The sequence below is a fragment of the Aotus nancymaae genome, unplaced genomic scaffold (genome assembly GCF_030222135.1).
Source record: "Aotus nancymaae isolate 86718 unplaced genomic scaffold, 86718_ANA_hifiasm-v0.15.2.pri h1tg000036l, whole genome shotgun sequence".
Lineage (NCBI taxonomy): Eukaryota > Metazoa > Chordata > Mammalia > Primates > Aotidae > Aotus > Aotus nancymaae.
Window position 1 is genome coordinate 86669322 of NW_026988450.1, and position 13922 is coordinate 86683243.

General features: G+C 48.7%; 1 protein-coding gene across 1 annotated transcript in view; it reads right to left on the reverse strand.

The window, feature by feature from the left end:
- The window catches only part of COL22A1 (collagen type XXII alpha 1 chain), a 287201-nt gene that overhangs the window by 247256 nt on the left and 26023 nt on the right, over positions 1 to 13922 (reverse strand). Inside the window, exon 3 of the mRNA XM_064384626.1 lies at positions 2308 to 2382. Coding sequence (XP_064240696.1) covers positions 2308 to 2382 — 75 coding nt within the window. The remainder of the gene's footprint in view (positions 1 to 2307; positions 2383 to 13922) is intronic.

A 13922-nucleotide genomic window follows, 5' to 3' on the forward strand; every position in this document is an offset into this window, starting at 1 on the left:
GTATTTTTAACTCTTCCAGCCACCAAGTAGCTGCAATGACAGGAAAAGTGCTGTGTCCCCTCTCTTGGGTTGCCTGTCTGGGGGTGGCCAGTCTACGGGGGAAGAGTTCTGAATCTACATTACAATACAGCCTATTTTCCCCTTCTTATGGCAGGAAAAGAGACTCACTTTTGGTGGTCCGGGGAAGTTTGCCTGATTTTTAAGACACATATGAGTTTCATTTCTTCACTCTGTTGAATCAGTTACATAGAAATGCATATTGTACAGTCCAAGCTCCCAGATTGGCCGCTCGATCTGGCAAAACAGTGACAAACGTGGACTTTGCTGAATGGTGATCTGAACGCAAATCCTGATTTCACCACGAACTCAGGCAAGCGGCTCAATCTCTCTGTGCCTCAGTTTTCCCAACTGTAAAATGTGCAACAGTGCATCTCATAGAAAATACAGAGGACTGCGTCTCATATGCTGTGAGGGTGGATGAGGAAATTCATGCAGACCCACGGGCACACAGTAAACGCTCAGGAGGCATTTGTTATTACTGTTGCTATTGTTAATCACATTACTGTCATAATGATTCCCTTCTATGGATATGTGTGTTAGATAATGAATTACTTGGGGGAATGTGGCTGTGAAGGACCCACGGCTCCCAAAGCCACAGGTAGACAATGCAGCAAGGTAAGAATTTGCTTTGAAGACAGATGTCAATGAGAGAGGTCTCAGGGAAGAGCTGGGCAGACACGTTCACACTCCAGCGGATAGAAAATAGATTATCCGAGAGCCAGAGCCTCGCTGGGGATTACCAAGGCAACAAGCGGGAACGTTTAAGTCAAACTGCCCAGAAGTTTCACACCTTGGGCAACGTATTGGGTTGGTACAAAAGTAATTGCAGTTTTGCCATGAAAGTTTTGCACAATTATTTTTGCACCAACCTAGTAGCTCAGACATGAATATACTTATTTCAAGGAAATTAAGTTAACAGAGTGAAGAAGATGAAAGTCACCTTTATATCATGTATTAGACAAATAAACGCTGACAGTGACAGCACCAGCTACACACCAGGTGTCCCACCTGAAGAATGTCACTGTCTCTGTTGGTTGCCTCTGAAAGTGCTGGTAGTTTATTTGGGAGGTGCTTGAGCAGGGAGCAGGGGCAGGAGTCAGGGAAAGAGAGCAGCTGATAGAGTATGGCATGAGGCCAGTTACCCTGGCGGACGACTGCCCCTAGGAAACTCTGGGAAATGGGGTCAAACGTGGACCTTGGAATCTTCCCACTCAAGAAGCAGTAACGCTGGGGTGTTTCTGTACCAAGGGTCACTGGTTGAGGGCTTCTCCTGAGGGATGTTCACTCCCTGGCACATTTTCCCCACTGTGCACATAGGCAGAGCAGCCTTCCACTATTCCAGAAAAATCCCCTAGGCACAAGATGCAGATGCTGACATCTTTAAGTCAGCAGAGCGCACTGACATGGCACGGTCCCTGGGATGCAAGCAGGGTCTCAGCAGTGCCTGCCAAACACCTCGTCCTGACCTCACAAGGCTCCCTGCTAGGAGGGGGACACAGAAGTGCTTAGAATTGGACCCGAGATGATGCAGGATGGAGCGAAGGGACACCCAACCCAGGGACATTGGCAAGAAGAGCAGGGCTGCTGTCCTGCAGTGGCTTCCCGGTTGGGAGTTGGGATAGAAGAACACTTCTTTGCCATATGTATTTAAAGTGCTGAGCAGGGTGCCCAGACACAGGAAGGCCTGGATCCCCATGTTCAGGTTATCGATTGGGATGATGGGGAGCAGCCTCGGCCGTCCCCGCATGCTCACAGCCTTCTATCTGTCATACGCCTGACAGCCTTTGGCGAGACTCTGCGGTATTTCTTTCTGCTGCTGGTTTGCAGTCACGTGTTTCTTTGTTCTCTCACCCATTGATTCACTCATATATTTATAACTCTGATTCACTCTCGTTTTCACTCCAAAACACATTTATTTATTCAGTCGTTTGCTCACTTTGCCAATCATTTGCTTACTCATTCACCAGCTCCTTTACAAACTCATTCATTCTCATGCATTATTGAGTGACTCCTATAGAATATCCACAGCCTGCCAAATGGAAAATGTGAATGTATGTTCTTTCCTGTTGGATGGTTCTTTGATGAGAGCTGCCACCTGCACGATTCAAACCATTTTATCAGGACTCTGGTGAAAGACGGGAACAAACACAGGCTCAGTGAGGCCACCTCTGAACTGACTAGGGTCGCGCTCAGGCCCGGCAAATCATACACGGAAGCAGGCACGTGTGGTTGCTGTTTTTCCCTTACCTGTGATTTCCTTGGTTCCTCCATTGGTGTGCTTAAAGCGATCTCCTTCTACACGAACACTAGGGCAGAGCACATCTGAGGAAAGTAAGAGGAAACAGAGACTGATGAGAAAGTGTGACCCATCGTCACTCTGAAATATGACAGCACACGAGACCCCAACCCACCCCGCAGCGTGTGAGGTGGAGAAGACGCAGGTGCGGCTGGCAGCTCCGCACTCACTTATGTTTTCATTTTCCCGTGTGTTTGTTAAGCATCAGCTCTGCAAATACGGTGTTCTGTACTGGGGTGAAATATGAACAAGGCCTTGTCCCTGTCTACAATGAATTCACAGCCTTGTCCAAGGAAGCCAGACACGTACATCAGTATTAACACAGTGGGGTAAGTGATAGATGCAGGTGCCTGCTGCTGGGGGGTTCAGGACACAGGTACAATACCTAATCTAACTCAGGAAGACAGAGAAGCTTTCTTGGAAAGATTCTTTTTGAAAGTACAGTAAGATTTAGCCAGACAGACCAAAAGGTGATACAGGCAGAGGGAACCTCATTTAGGAAGGCATGCACATATACATGAAACCTCCAAGTCAGTAGGATGTCAATGAAATGGAAATTGTGTGCCGGGACAGATCAGAAAGATGTCCCATAAGTCATCTGATGGAGCTTCAGGTACAATTCCATAAAAAGGCAAATTCCAAAAAGGAAAACTCAGTTATATGAAAGTAATTAAGTCATACAATAAAAAATTTTTATACAATATTACAAAAATATCTTAGAGTCTTCATGAATCCTCACTTTTAAAAAGTTGGAAGAAGGCCAGGCATGGTGGTTCACATCTGTACTTTGGGAAGCCAAGGTAGGCAGGTCACCTGAGGTCAGGAGTTCGAGACCAGCCTGGCCAACATAGTGAAACCCTGGCTCTACTAATAATACAAAAATAAGCTGGGCATGTTGGAATCCACCTGTAACCCCAGCTATTCAGGAGGCTGAGGCAGGAGAATTGCTTGAACCCGGGAGGCAGAGGTTGCAGTGAGCTGAGATTGCGCTACTGCATGCCAGCCTGGGTGACAGAACAAGACTCCGTCTCAAAAATTAATAAATAAATAAAAAGTTGGAAGAGAACTGAACTCTTTCAGTCCCTCTAACAATTCCAGAAGGAGCACTAACTTTGAATTTTGATGTGCTGGGTCCATGCTGACTGCACTGCCGCCTACCTCCATGGCTTGGAGAAGTCTCTTAATCTGTGTGTCTTAGCGTGGGCACCTGTGGCATGGGATACCTTAAAATGCACATATTTGTCACAGGGCTGCTTTGAGAATTGGGTAAGATTAAGCCCACAACAGCACTGAGACCAGGGTAAGGAGGTTCTGTATTCTCTTAAATTTAGCACCCAAAGCACCTCACTTACCTCCCTGAAGACCCAGCCCTGCCCATGAAGCAATTTTGTTATCACACATTATTACTATGATCACATTATTATTTGGCAGTTCCACCACCCCATCAGTTCTATATACAATGGCCTCTTCTCATATTTGAGGGTATAAATGTCTCAGCACAGGACCAGTTTGAGACGCCTTTCTCTATCAGCAGTGAGGGGAACAAATGAGATCTTTCCTGATTTGGGAGGAGGTATTTTTAATGTTTATCCTCAAAGGCACCACCAGGTCTGACAAGCACCATGGAAGGGGTTATTTTGGAAACAGCACCAAGCTGTCTGTCTAGCACTAAGTACAGGAACCGGTGCAGGCGCAGCACAATATTTAGACAGCTCTACCCAGGACAGCGGCAGCTGTGGGGTGACGATCAATTACTTTAAGCTTGGCAGCCTGCCAGAGAGACAGGCTGGGAATTGCGTGTCATTTTAATGAGTTTAAAATTTAAGATGAGTTGACTCAGAAGGTTCTATCTATCTTTGATGATGAGCAAATCTCTGGAGGCTGGTGGCTGGTGCTCAGGGAAGCTGCTCCATTGAGTCACATCTCTGCAAATTTCCCAAGGGGAGAACCACAAACACAGAAATGATGGAGATTCTACTCAAAGATATAGAACTTTGGCAAATTGCTTTAAGGAATCTTTCTCAAAACAACCCACAAATTCCCTCTGGGTCCACCACTAAGCCTCACACATTCACGAGGCTCAAGGGGCAATTTACAGTTGAGTTGGTTAAGTCAGAACAAATGGCTTCCAAAATACCCCTCCAGCCAGGCTTCCCAGGGCCCTCTGGGTCCACCTGCTTGGCAGGGAGATAGGGTTAGCATCCATGGCTCCTCTTAGCCTATAATTAGAAGCCATTTTGCATTTCCTTTTGGCCAAGATATCCCCATATCTTGGAGAATGATCTGCTTATTTCTCCATTCACTCATTTATTCAAATGCAATTCTTTACTGAGCTCCAGATATGTTCCAAGCATTGAGCCAGCTCTAAGGTCACAGAAGTAGATGAGGGAGACGTCCTCGTCCCTGCCTTAGGGCACTGCAGGGCTGATGACAGGAACAGACTCCAAACATATGAGTACAAGAAAGGATCAGTGCTACTGGGAGTCAATGTGTCTCCATGCTTCCCAAGCCTCCTCCTCCTGGATCTTAGAGACTCTGCTCAGCCTTCAACAACCCCAGGGTTTTGTTACCATTTATCCCAGCCTGGGTAGGGAGCCCTTCCTCGGGTCCCAGTGTCAGAGACAAATAACGAAAGTCTGCTGCGGATGAAGGAAAGGATGGCTTAAAAAAGCTTTTGGTTTCCTTGATGTAAGGGAATAGATAGGTGGATGGGGTGGTGAGTTTATTTTCCCTTCTTCCCCCTTTGAATGTGAAACAATGTTTGGGGGACAGTCTAGGAGAATGGAAGAATTATCAAGCCAGTAATTCCAATCCTAGGTGAGAAGCACAAGATTAAAAGAACAAAACAACAACAAAAAATACTTCTATTTGTTTAAGCCACTGTATATAGGTTTTCTTTACTTGCAGCTGAGTGCATTCCAAATTTGCACGCATTTCCTTCCTGTGAGCCTCACTGATACGCCAGGGTAACCAACTGGAAGGTCAGATTCTCTTTCTGGATGTCTTAGGACAATTAATGAGGGTGATGAGAACTGGTGCATTATTTCCTTGGTAAAAGAAATGCAGACTGAGTTACCTTCTCCATCCCAATAAATATGGAATTCCCAGGTAATCCTTCGGGAGCAGCGTAAGAAGTAGCTCTAAACTAGGGACAAGGATAAGTTCTCAGGAGTTAAAAATATGATTAAATTTGTCTGGTTCACTGGTTGATTTTCCTTTTTGAAAACATGAAAACACAAAAATGAAAATGTCTAATGACAAAGACACTGCTTCCTTAAAGTCCATTTACTGTCTACCCATTGGCAATCATTTTCCTTTACTCTCTAGGCAAGTGGAACATTCTAGACTTCTGAAGAGGAAAAAGGTTATCTCTTTACACAGCATGAGTTCCATTTCACCAGAAGCCTACTGATTGATCAGAGCTGCTGCTCTAAGGGAAAACACCAGGAATTTACTGCAATCTTTCTGGAAAAACACATACATTTATTTGACCTCAGTTTACCAAAGGGCAAAAGGGGGGCATCTGTTTGTCCATTAGGGGAGGAGAAGGGCTTGCACTACACGGTGACTGATGTCGTGCACTATGTTGACGCACCCACGGTTCTGTCTGCAGAACACACAGCCTTGTCATCCCCTGGCTCTTGGCAAAGAGTTTTTCCAGCTGGGAAAGGAGGGTGCATGCAATTATTGAGCACCCAGTGTGTGCCAATCATCTGGCTTTGGATTTAACTCACAACCACCATCCTAGAAAGTAGATTTTGTTCCCATTACACAGATATAAAAACTGAGTCCAAGATAAGAAACTCATCAGATAGGAGAAATGTATCCGTATTTGAATAAATTCCTAACTAAATCTAGCATCTAGGAAGAGATACGGTGACCCCATGTTAGGAGAACAGCAGGACTGGTAGAAACAAGGGAAGGATGCCAGGGCAGCCCCACGGGGTACCAGACAGGAAGCAATCACGGCTCATCCATCACCACGCAGCAGCCGCTGCTGAGTACAGCTAACCACAGACAAGATGTATGACATCCAAGTGGGAGGGGGAGGAGGCGGAGGAGGGAAGAGCTTAAGCAGACGCCCAGCAGACACAAGATCCAGTTCCTCTGCTGCTCCGAGGCCAGCCGAGGAATTCTCCACACATCCCCATTTCAGATAAGCAACAGACACATGCCAGGTCCAGGGCCCAGGGCCCAGGGGTCATGTTAATAAGGATTACAACTGTAATGGCTCCCAGGGACCGAGTGACTGCATGGCTAGGTCCTGCACTGGGAATGCCATGTGGATTGTTTCTGAGCCTCTTGGCTGCTCTGCTGGAGGGATGTAGTTATCTCCATAAGCAGCAGACACAGTAGGTGGCTTGCTGTGCACCAGACGCTGTTCCAAGCATGTTGAATACATTAACACATTTAATTGAATACTTACCACGGCTTTACGAGATAGGTGCTATTATTTACAGAAAGAAAGAAAGGGGGACTAACTTCTTTCTGTAGAAAGGAAGGCATAAAGAAGTTAGTCAACTGCCCAAGGCCACACAGCTAGCAGGTGGCAACGTCAGCATGATGGCTCTAGCATCCAGTTCTTGGCCACTGCATGATGCAATCTCTCCAAGGGTCAGGTCAACTGCCTCATGTCACCCAGCCAATAGGGATTCAAGCCTGTCTGTCTCCAAAGCCTGCACCAGCAGACAGCCAGCTTGCTACTTTCTACAGCAGTCCATTTTGCCTTTGAACAGTCTTGACTTGTAGAAGGGTCTTCCTCACTCTGTACCTATAGGATTCATTGGCTTATGCAATGAGAAGCCAAGGCTCAAAGAGGTTAAGTTATTTACCTGACATCACACAGCTAACAAGTGGCACAGGCAGGAACTGAGCCTAGGGAGTCAGATGTGGGCATCTGAGCTCTTAACCACCATCCACAATCTCAGCACTAGAAAGTACCTTGGCTGTAATAGGATAATAACCAGCCAATCGCTGAATGGCTAATTGCTGAATGGCTATACTGTGTCAACATTACTCATAGGCTTGCATTTAATCCTCCCCATGGTCTGCAGGGCAGATACTATTATCCATATTTTATAGGTGAACAAGTAACTTTCCTAGTAGTTGAAACAGGGAGGGGAATTGTTATTAACCACATCTCAGGGCCATGGTGTGCCCCATGTGAATGAAGACAACCCAGCATCCAGACATTGGGTTCTTAGGCCCAGTTTCACCTCCACCACCTGTTCCGGTACTTTCTGGAGATTCCTGGCTTGCATTTCTCCTCTGGCCAGAGTGTATCAGCACCAGCTGCCTCTCCAGAAGGCCCAGATCCTCTGGCTGGTCAATCCACATCTCCCAGATCCTTTAGGCTACAGAGATGGCATGGTCAGGGTGCCACGTGTTTTGTGAGAACGTTTATACAAGTGTTTCATAGGAAATCTGTAAAATATGCAGTAGACAAAATATTGCTAGAAAGGAAAATCCCCCTGGACCTGTCAACAGCTGCAAACACTAGCTCAAGAGATCAGGGCCGTCTCCCTCCTTCCCCTCCTTGCCCCCGTCTCAGAAAGATGCAGCACGAGGAATGAGGGGTGGGCTCTGGCACAGCTGGGCCCTTCCTGATGGGAGTTGGGGATGCAGTTGTCTTTGTTTGGAGACTGATGTGGCACAAGAAACAGTAACAAGTTGAGGGTCTGCCAGGGCCATCTCTCCTCTCCCAGCCAAGTGTGAGCTGTGCACCAGCATACAGAGAAGTGAAAATGGGACCAGACCAGAGAAAAAAAGCTCGAGCCCCAGGTCGATGGGAGGAAGCTCTGGGGTCAGACAGACCTCACCTCTTTCATGTCAGTTACCCCTTGTGTGTCTGTTTCCAAACTCAAAAACAGGGACAAAAGTCCTGCCCCCTTCCATACACAGTTGTCCTAAAGGTTAAATAAGATGGGCAGTGGATGGGAAGTTCTCAGCATGAAATCTGGTATCTAATAAGTGCTCACTTATTTATTCCTTCATTTAACCAACACGTATTTGCCAAGCGCCTGGCACATGTGTCCCAGCACAAGAAACAAGTGCAAAACACGTGAACACACAGGCGAGGGGCTTCTGCCCTCCTGGTGCTCACGTGCTAGTGGAGGAGGCAGAGAGCAACACAGAAGCTGACAGAGAGGCAAGCTGGCCATAGTGTGCAGCCTGTGCCACAGACGAAATATGCCTGCGACGTGAAGGGGCTTTGGCAGTGGGGACACTGGACAGACATTGGATAAGCTGGTCTGGGAAAAGTTCTAAGGTGAGTGACACCTGAGCTGAGGGCTAAGAAGGAGAACAGCCCAGCCATGGGAAGAGCAGGGCAAACAGCCTGGAGGAGCTTCACTTATCATGGGGGTGAGGAGGGGCCAAGCCCCACAGCTGGAGTGGCAGGAGTAGAGGGGCAGGAAAGGAATGTGAAGATGCCATGCATGCCTCGTGGCCCAAGGCAAGTTTGGAATTCAGAGCAATGCAGGCGCTGCTCATGGTCGTTACTAGGTATGAGTGCTACCTGTCCAACAGGGACTTCGGGCGCCAGCCATCATTCACGACTTCAAATGGCCCAAGGGTTCCTTGGACCTCCCTTCCCTCCCAGGGAATGGCCCAAAACCAAGCACCAGTAGGTGTCACCAGAGACTGTGCAGAGCTTTCTCTCAGAGCGGATGGGGAGGGGATGGAGGTGAAGGGGAGCTCAGGGGCAGCAGAACCCTTGCAGGCTTTTTGTGAGAGAGCCAGCAGACCTTCCGAGACCAAATCTCCCTTCATTCCACGTTTAATGAATACCCAGTATGCACCTGGCACTGATCTGATCCTAGGCATAAAATAATGGCAAAATGACAAGCTCTCTGTCCTCAGGGAGCTGCCATCCAGTGGAAAAGATGGAAATTGATCAAATAAGGCACTGGGGTCTCTAAGACGTGTGTGACAACAGCAGGTGGGGGCAGTAGTGGGGAAGCGCTAAGGCAGGGATAGAAGACAGGGCGGCACAGCAGGTGACTGGAGGCCTGGGATGACAGTACTGGGGGAAGGGGCGATTGGGAGGTTTGGGAAAGGACCTGGAGGTAAGAGTGGGGACACATGGCTGGGATGATCAGCAAAGGGAAGAGCAATGGTGAGATGAGGTGGAAGGGGCCAGAGGCTGGGGTTGGGGCTGACGGACCCTAGTAGATGTGTCACTCTGCAGCAGGGGGAGGGCCTGGCAGTGACAGGGAAGGAATGGAGGCAGAGACCAGCCAGAAGGCCACCACTGTGGTCCGGGGGAAGGAACAATGGTAATTTGTACCATGTGGTGGGCGTGGAGGAGAGGAGAGATAGCCAGTCCCTGGATCTATCCTGAAAGCAGACTGAGCAGGCTCTGATGGTAGATTATATGTGGAGTGACTGAGAAAGTGAATGCTCTGCCCTGCATGGCTGGAATCCTGGATCCATAGAACATGAGTCCGGTGGTGGACATTTTCCATGTGAGATGCCCTATACGTGCTCAGCAAGCATCGGGATCTTAAGCCCAGCTTTCAGATCTCAAGGTGTGGGGCCCAGTTGGGGCTTTCCATTTGGAAGTTGCTGAAGCAGGGATAGTGTTTAAAGCATTGGGAGTGAGTGAGATCGTTCAGCAATATATATATAGAGAGAGGAGAGAGGTCTGCAAATCAAATCTTCCTGATTTGATTGGAGGCCTGCAGCCTCCAATATTAGAATGTGAGGGATGAGGAGTGGCCGGCAAAGGAGACTGAGAAGGGGAGGCCAGTGAGGTGGGAGGAGAACCAGGGAGAGGGAGGTCTGCAGGGCATGTGGAAGGAGTGTTTTACGCAGCAGGGAGCAAGCAGTCCACAGTATCAATTCTTAAATGTCAAATAAAAAGGGGGACAGGTTGTACCCGGTGGCTCACGCCTGTAATCCCAGCACTTTGGGAGGCCGAGGCAGGTGGATCACTTGAGGCTAGGAGTTTGAGACCAGCCTGGCCAACATGGTGAAACTCTATCTCTACCAAAAAACATACAAAAACTAGCCAGGTGTGCTGCTGTGCAGCAGTGGTCCCAACTACTCGGGAGGCTGAGGCAGAGGCTATAGTGAGCTGAGATTGCTCCACTGCACTCCAGCCTGGGTGACACAGCAAGACCCTGTCTCAAAAAAGAAGGGGCAGCATTTATGATGAGGTTCAGCATCCTACAGGGTATTGGTGCCCTGAATGACGGGGCGAGGGCTCCATTGGAGCAGGTTCAGGGAGAATGGCTGGGCAGCAATGGGAGACAGCACGGACAGCACCTATGTCAAACCCAGACTCTTCCCCTGACTCCTAGTTTCAGAGATGGTCTGAACGTCTAACTCCATCCTCCAATAATGACTCCTCAGGGAGCTCTTTTGGGAAACATAGGAAAGCACTCATACTCCCAAATGCTTCCACAACCGATCTCTCTCTTTTAAGAAAATTTTTAGAAGAGACTCCCTCTTTAATGATTTAAAAATTATTTTCACCAAGAAAATTAGCAAGATGCTAATTCCTCTACTTCAAAGTTGGGGTGTCCTGAGAGAACAAGTGGACTGACTGTTACCTGGTTCACCTTGAAACCAACAAGTTCATTATTCCAAGGATCTCAACAGTGTTGAAAAATACCTCCCAATAATTGGAATTAAGGCAGTGGAAGTGTAAGAAGGAAAAGAAAAAGCAAAGACATGTTACCAAATCCCTAGATTCAGCAAGAACATTCACACACCAGGACCTTCAGCAGCCCTTCTGATTTTCTCTGAAGGGAAGACGAACACTCACAAGAGTAAGTGGTGCTGCAAAGTAACAGACCTCATTAACACCCAGATTCCAGCCCCAGTTTTCCTGATACCCAGTCTCTCGTCTTTGCACGATGGTGTGCCCTGCAGAGATGGCCAATGGGGAGGGTAAACCAAAGACCAGAGTGAGGCAGAATGATCCATCTGTTGAGCAAGGGTATGGAGACCCTTAGGAACCACTTAAATTGCCAGGTGTGGTGGTTCACGCCTGTAATCCCAGCACTTTGGGAGGCTGAGGCGGGCGGATCATGAGGTCAGGAGATCGAGACCATCCTGGCTAACATGGTGAAACCCCATCTCTACTAAAAATACAAAAAGTTAGCTGGGTGTGGTGGTACATGCCTGTAGTCCCAGCTACTCAGGAGGCTGAAGTGGGAGAATCACTTGAACCCCCGGGAGGCAGAGGTTGCGGTGAGCCGTAATCGTGCCACTGCATGAGCCTGGACGACCGAGTGAGGCTCCATCTCAAAAGAAAAAAAAAAAGAAAACTCCTTAAATGAGCGGAATGTGGTAGTTTGGTAGAGATGGTGGCTGTGACTGTCACATGGCAGATGAGGGGCAGGGATGATGGTGCAAGGGTGTCTGACCACAGGACAGTGTGTGCAGGACAGAGGGAAGGCACCATCATGAGTGTGAGATGCTCATGTTCTGTTAGGAGGTTATGATCATTAGGCCGATGGCCTCACCAGGGAGCAGAGGAGCGAGGGCATGAGCACATCCTGGGTGTCCATCATCTGCTGGGACATGGTCACTACCTGGATGCTAGGGAGGCCACAGGAAACAGAAAGGACAAGAGGATAAGAGCCTCTGTCCTCTTGAAGCCCAGAAAGTCAGTAGATTCCGTTTAATTCTCTCAACAGCCTTCCTGAAGGATTCTGACATTCCCAGTGACACAAACACACTGAGACTCAAAGAGGGCAAGTGACCTGCTCCTAGTTACTCTCCAGGGCGGTAGTAGAGGCAGGGCTCAAAGCCAGGTCTGACTAAGGTGATGGAGCCTTTCCCATCGCACTCCACTCTGGCCTGCTAAGCACAATACTTGGGTTTCTGCTCGCTGCTGTGACTAATGATCACCAATGAGAAATGTTGCCTTTGGAATCCCCAGAAGGATGGCAATCCCTTCGGCTCTCACATTTGCCTACTTCTATTCCAGTTACAATAAGAGGCCTTCTGCCCCAGCCTGGGCCTCCCAGACCCCATCAGATTCTCATGTCTTTCTCTTCTCATAGAGACAGCTTGATAGTGATGGTGGTGGTGGTGATGGTGATGGTGATGGTGATAATAGTGATAATAGTGATGGTGGTGGTGGTGGTGGCGATGGTGGTGTGATGGTGGTGATGGTGGTGGTGGTGATGATGGCGGTGGTGGTGTGATGGTGGTGGTGACGATGGTGGTGGTGATGACGGTGGTGATGGTAATGGTGATGGTGATAATAGTGATGGTGGTGGTGGTGATGGTGATAGTGATAATAGTGATGGTGGCGGTGATGGCGGTGGTGGCGATGATGGTGGTGGTGGTGGCGGTGACGGTGGTGATGGTGGTGGTGGTAGTGATGGTGATGGTGGTGGTGACGGTAGTGGTGACGGTGGTATGGTGATAGTGGTGATGGTGATAGTGGTGGTGACAGTGGCAGCGATGGTGGTGATGGTGATGATCACGGTGATGGCAGTGGTGATGATGGAGGAGGTGGTGGTGATGGTGGGAGGGGAGGATGGGTCTACTCAGATAGCCAGCAGTCAAGAGACTGACTCTCCCATCCACTTGCTGTGTGACCTTCATGGCCCCCAGCATCCTTCTGAGTCTCAGCTTCCTCAGTTATAAAATAATCAACTACTGCTCAGAATTCTGATAAAGATGGGATAGAAGAAAATTTAAAATGTCCAATACAGTGCCTGAGACACAGAAGCTGATGCTCACATGGTACTTACTATGCGACAACCACCTTTCAATTCACTTTGCGTACACATCAATTAATTGAATCCTTCTCACGGCGCCTAAAGTGGCAATTCTCATGGCTATTGTTTGTTTGGTTTTTTGTTTAGAATAAATAAAGGAAATAAGGCAGAGAGAGGTAAGGCCCCTTATGCAAAGTCACAGGGCAGGTGGGCGACAGAGTCAGCATTTGATCCCAAGCGGCAGCAGTGTGGCTTCAGGGCCCTGCGTGCTCCTGGCTGCTGCCTGCTGGGCTGGGGCAGAACAGCGTTCACTCCTCCTGTTTGAACATCTCCTCCCCGTTTTGAGTGCAGTGGGGCCTCTTGCGCATTGAAGCAGGAGCACCACAGTGCTCAAAGCCAGGTGGGGAACTTCCTGCCCAAAGCAATCCTTCCTTCTCCCCACAACCCTGGTGCAGTGGCTCTTTTTGAATCCCCCCAGGAACAGGGAGCTTCCTGCCTTCCATGCCCTTGAGGTCTTTGAGCAAGGATTGTGCCAGGAAAGGATCTTATGAATCAGCCCAGTTTTACCCATTAGGGCTCCATGAGCATCACTAATTCCTTTTCTGGAGGAGCCTCCGCCCCCACCCCCAGGCAGAGCAGCTTCAACAACTTCACCTGTCCCCACCTTCCTACCTTCTGATCTGTTCCCAAGCCACCCACTGTCAAGGGTATGGGACAGCGGGCCCTTCAATCTGCCCTGGCCCTCCCTCCTGTGGAAGAGGAGGCCGCTGGAACCATGCACAGCTCAGGATGACTTTGATTCTTCTTAGAGAGAGACTTCAAACAAAGCAGCAGGGGTGGGATGGAAGGAGCTCAGAGCTGGACAGTGGGACTGGGGTGGGGGA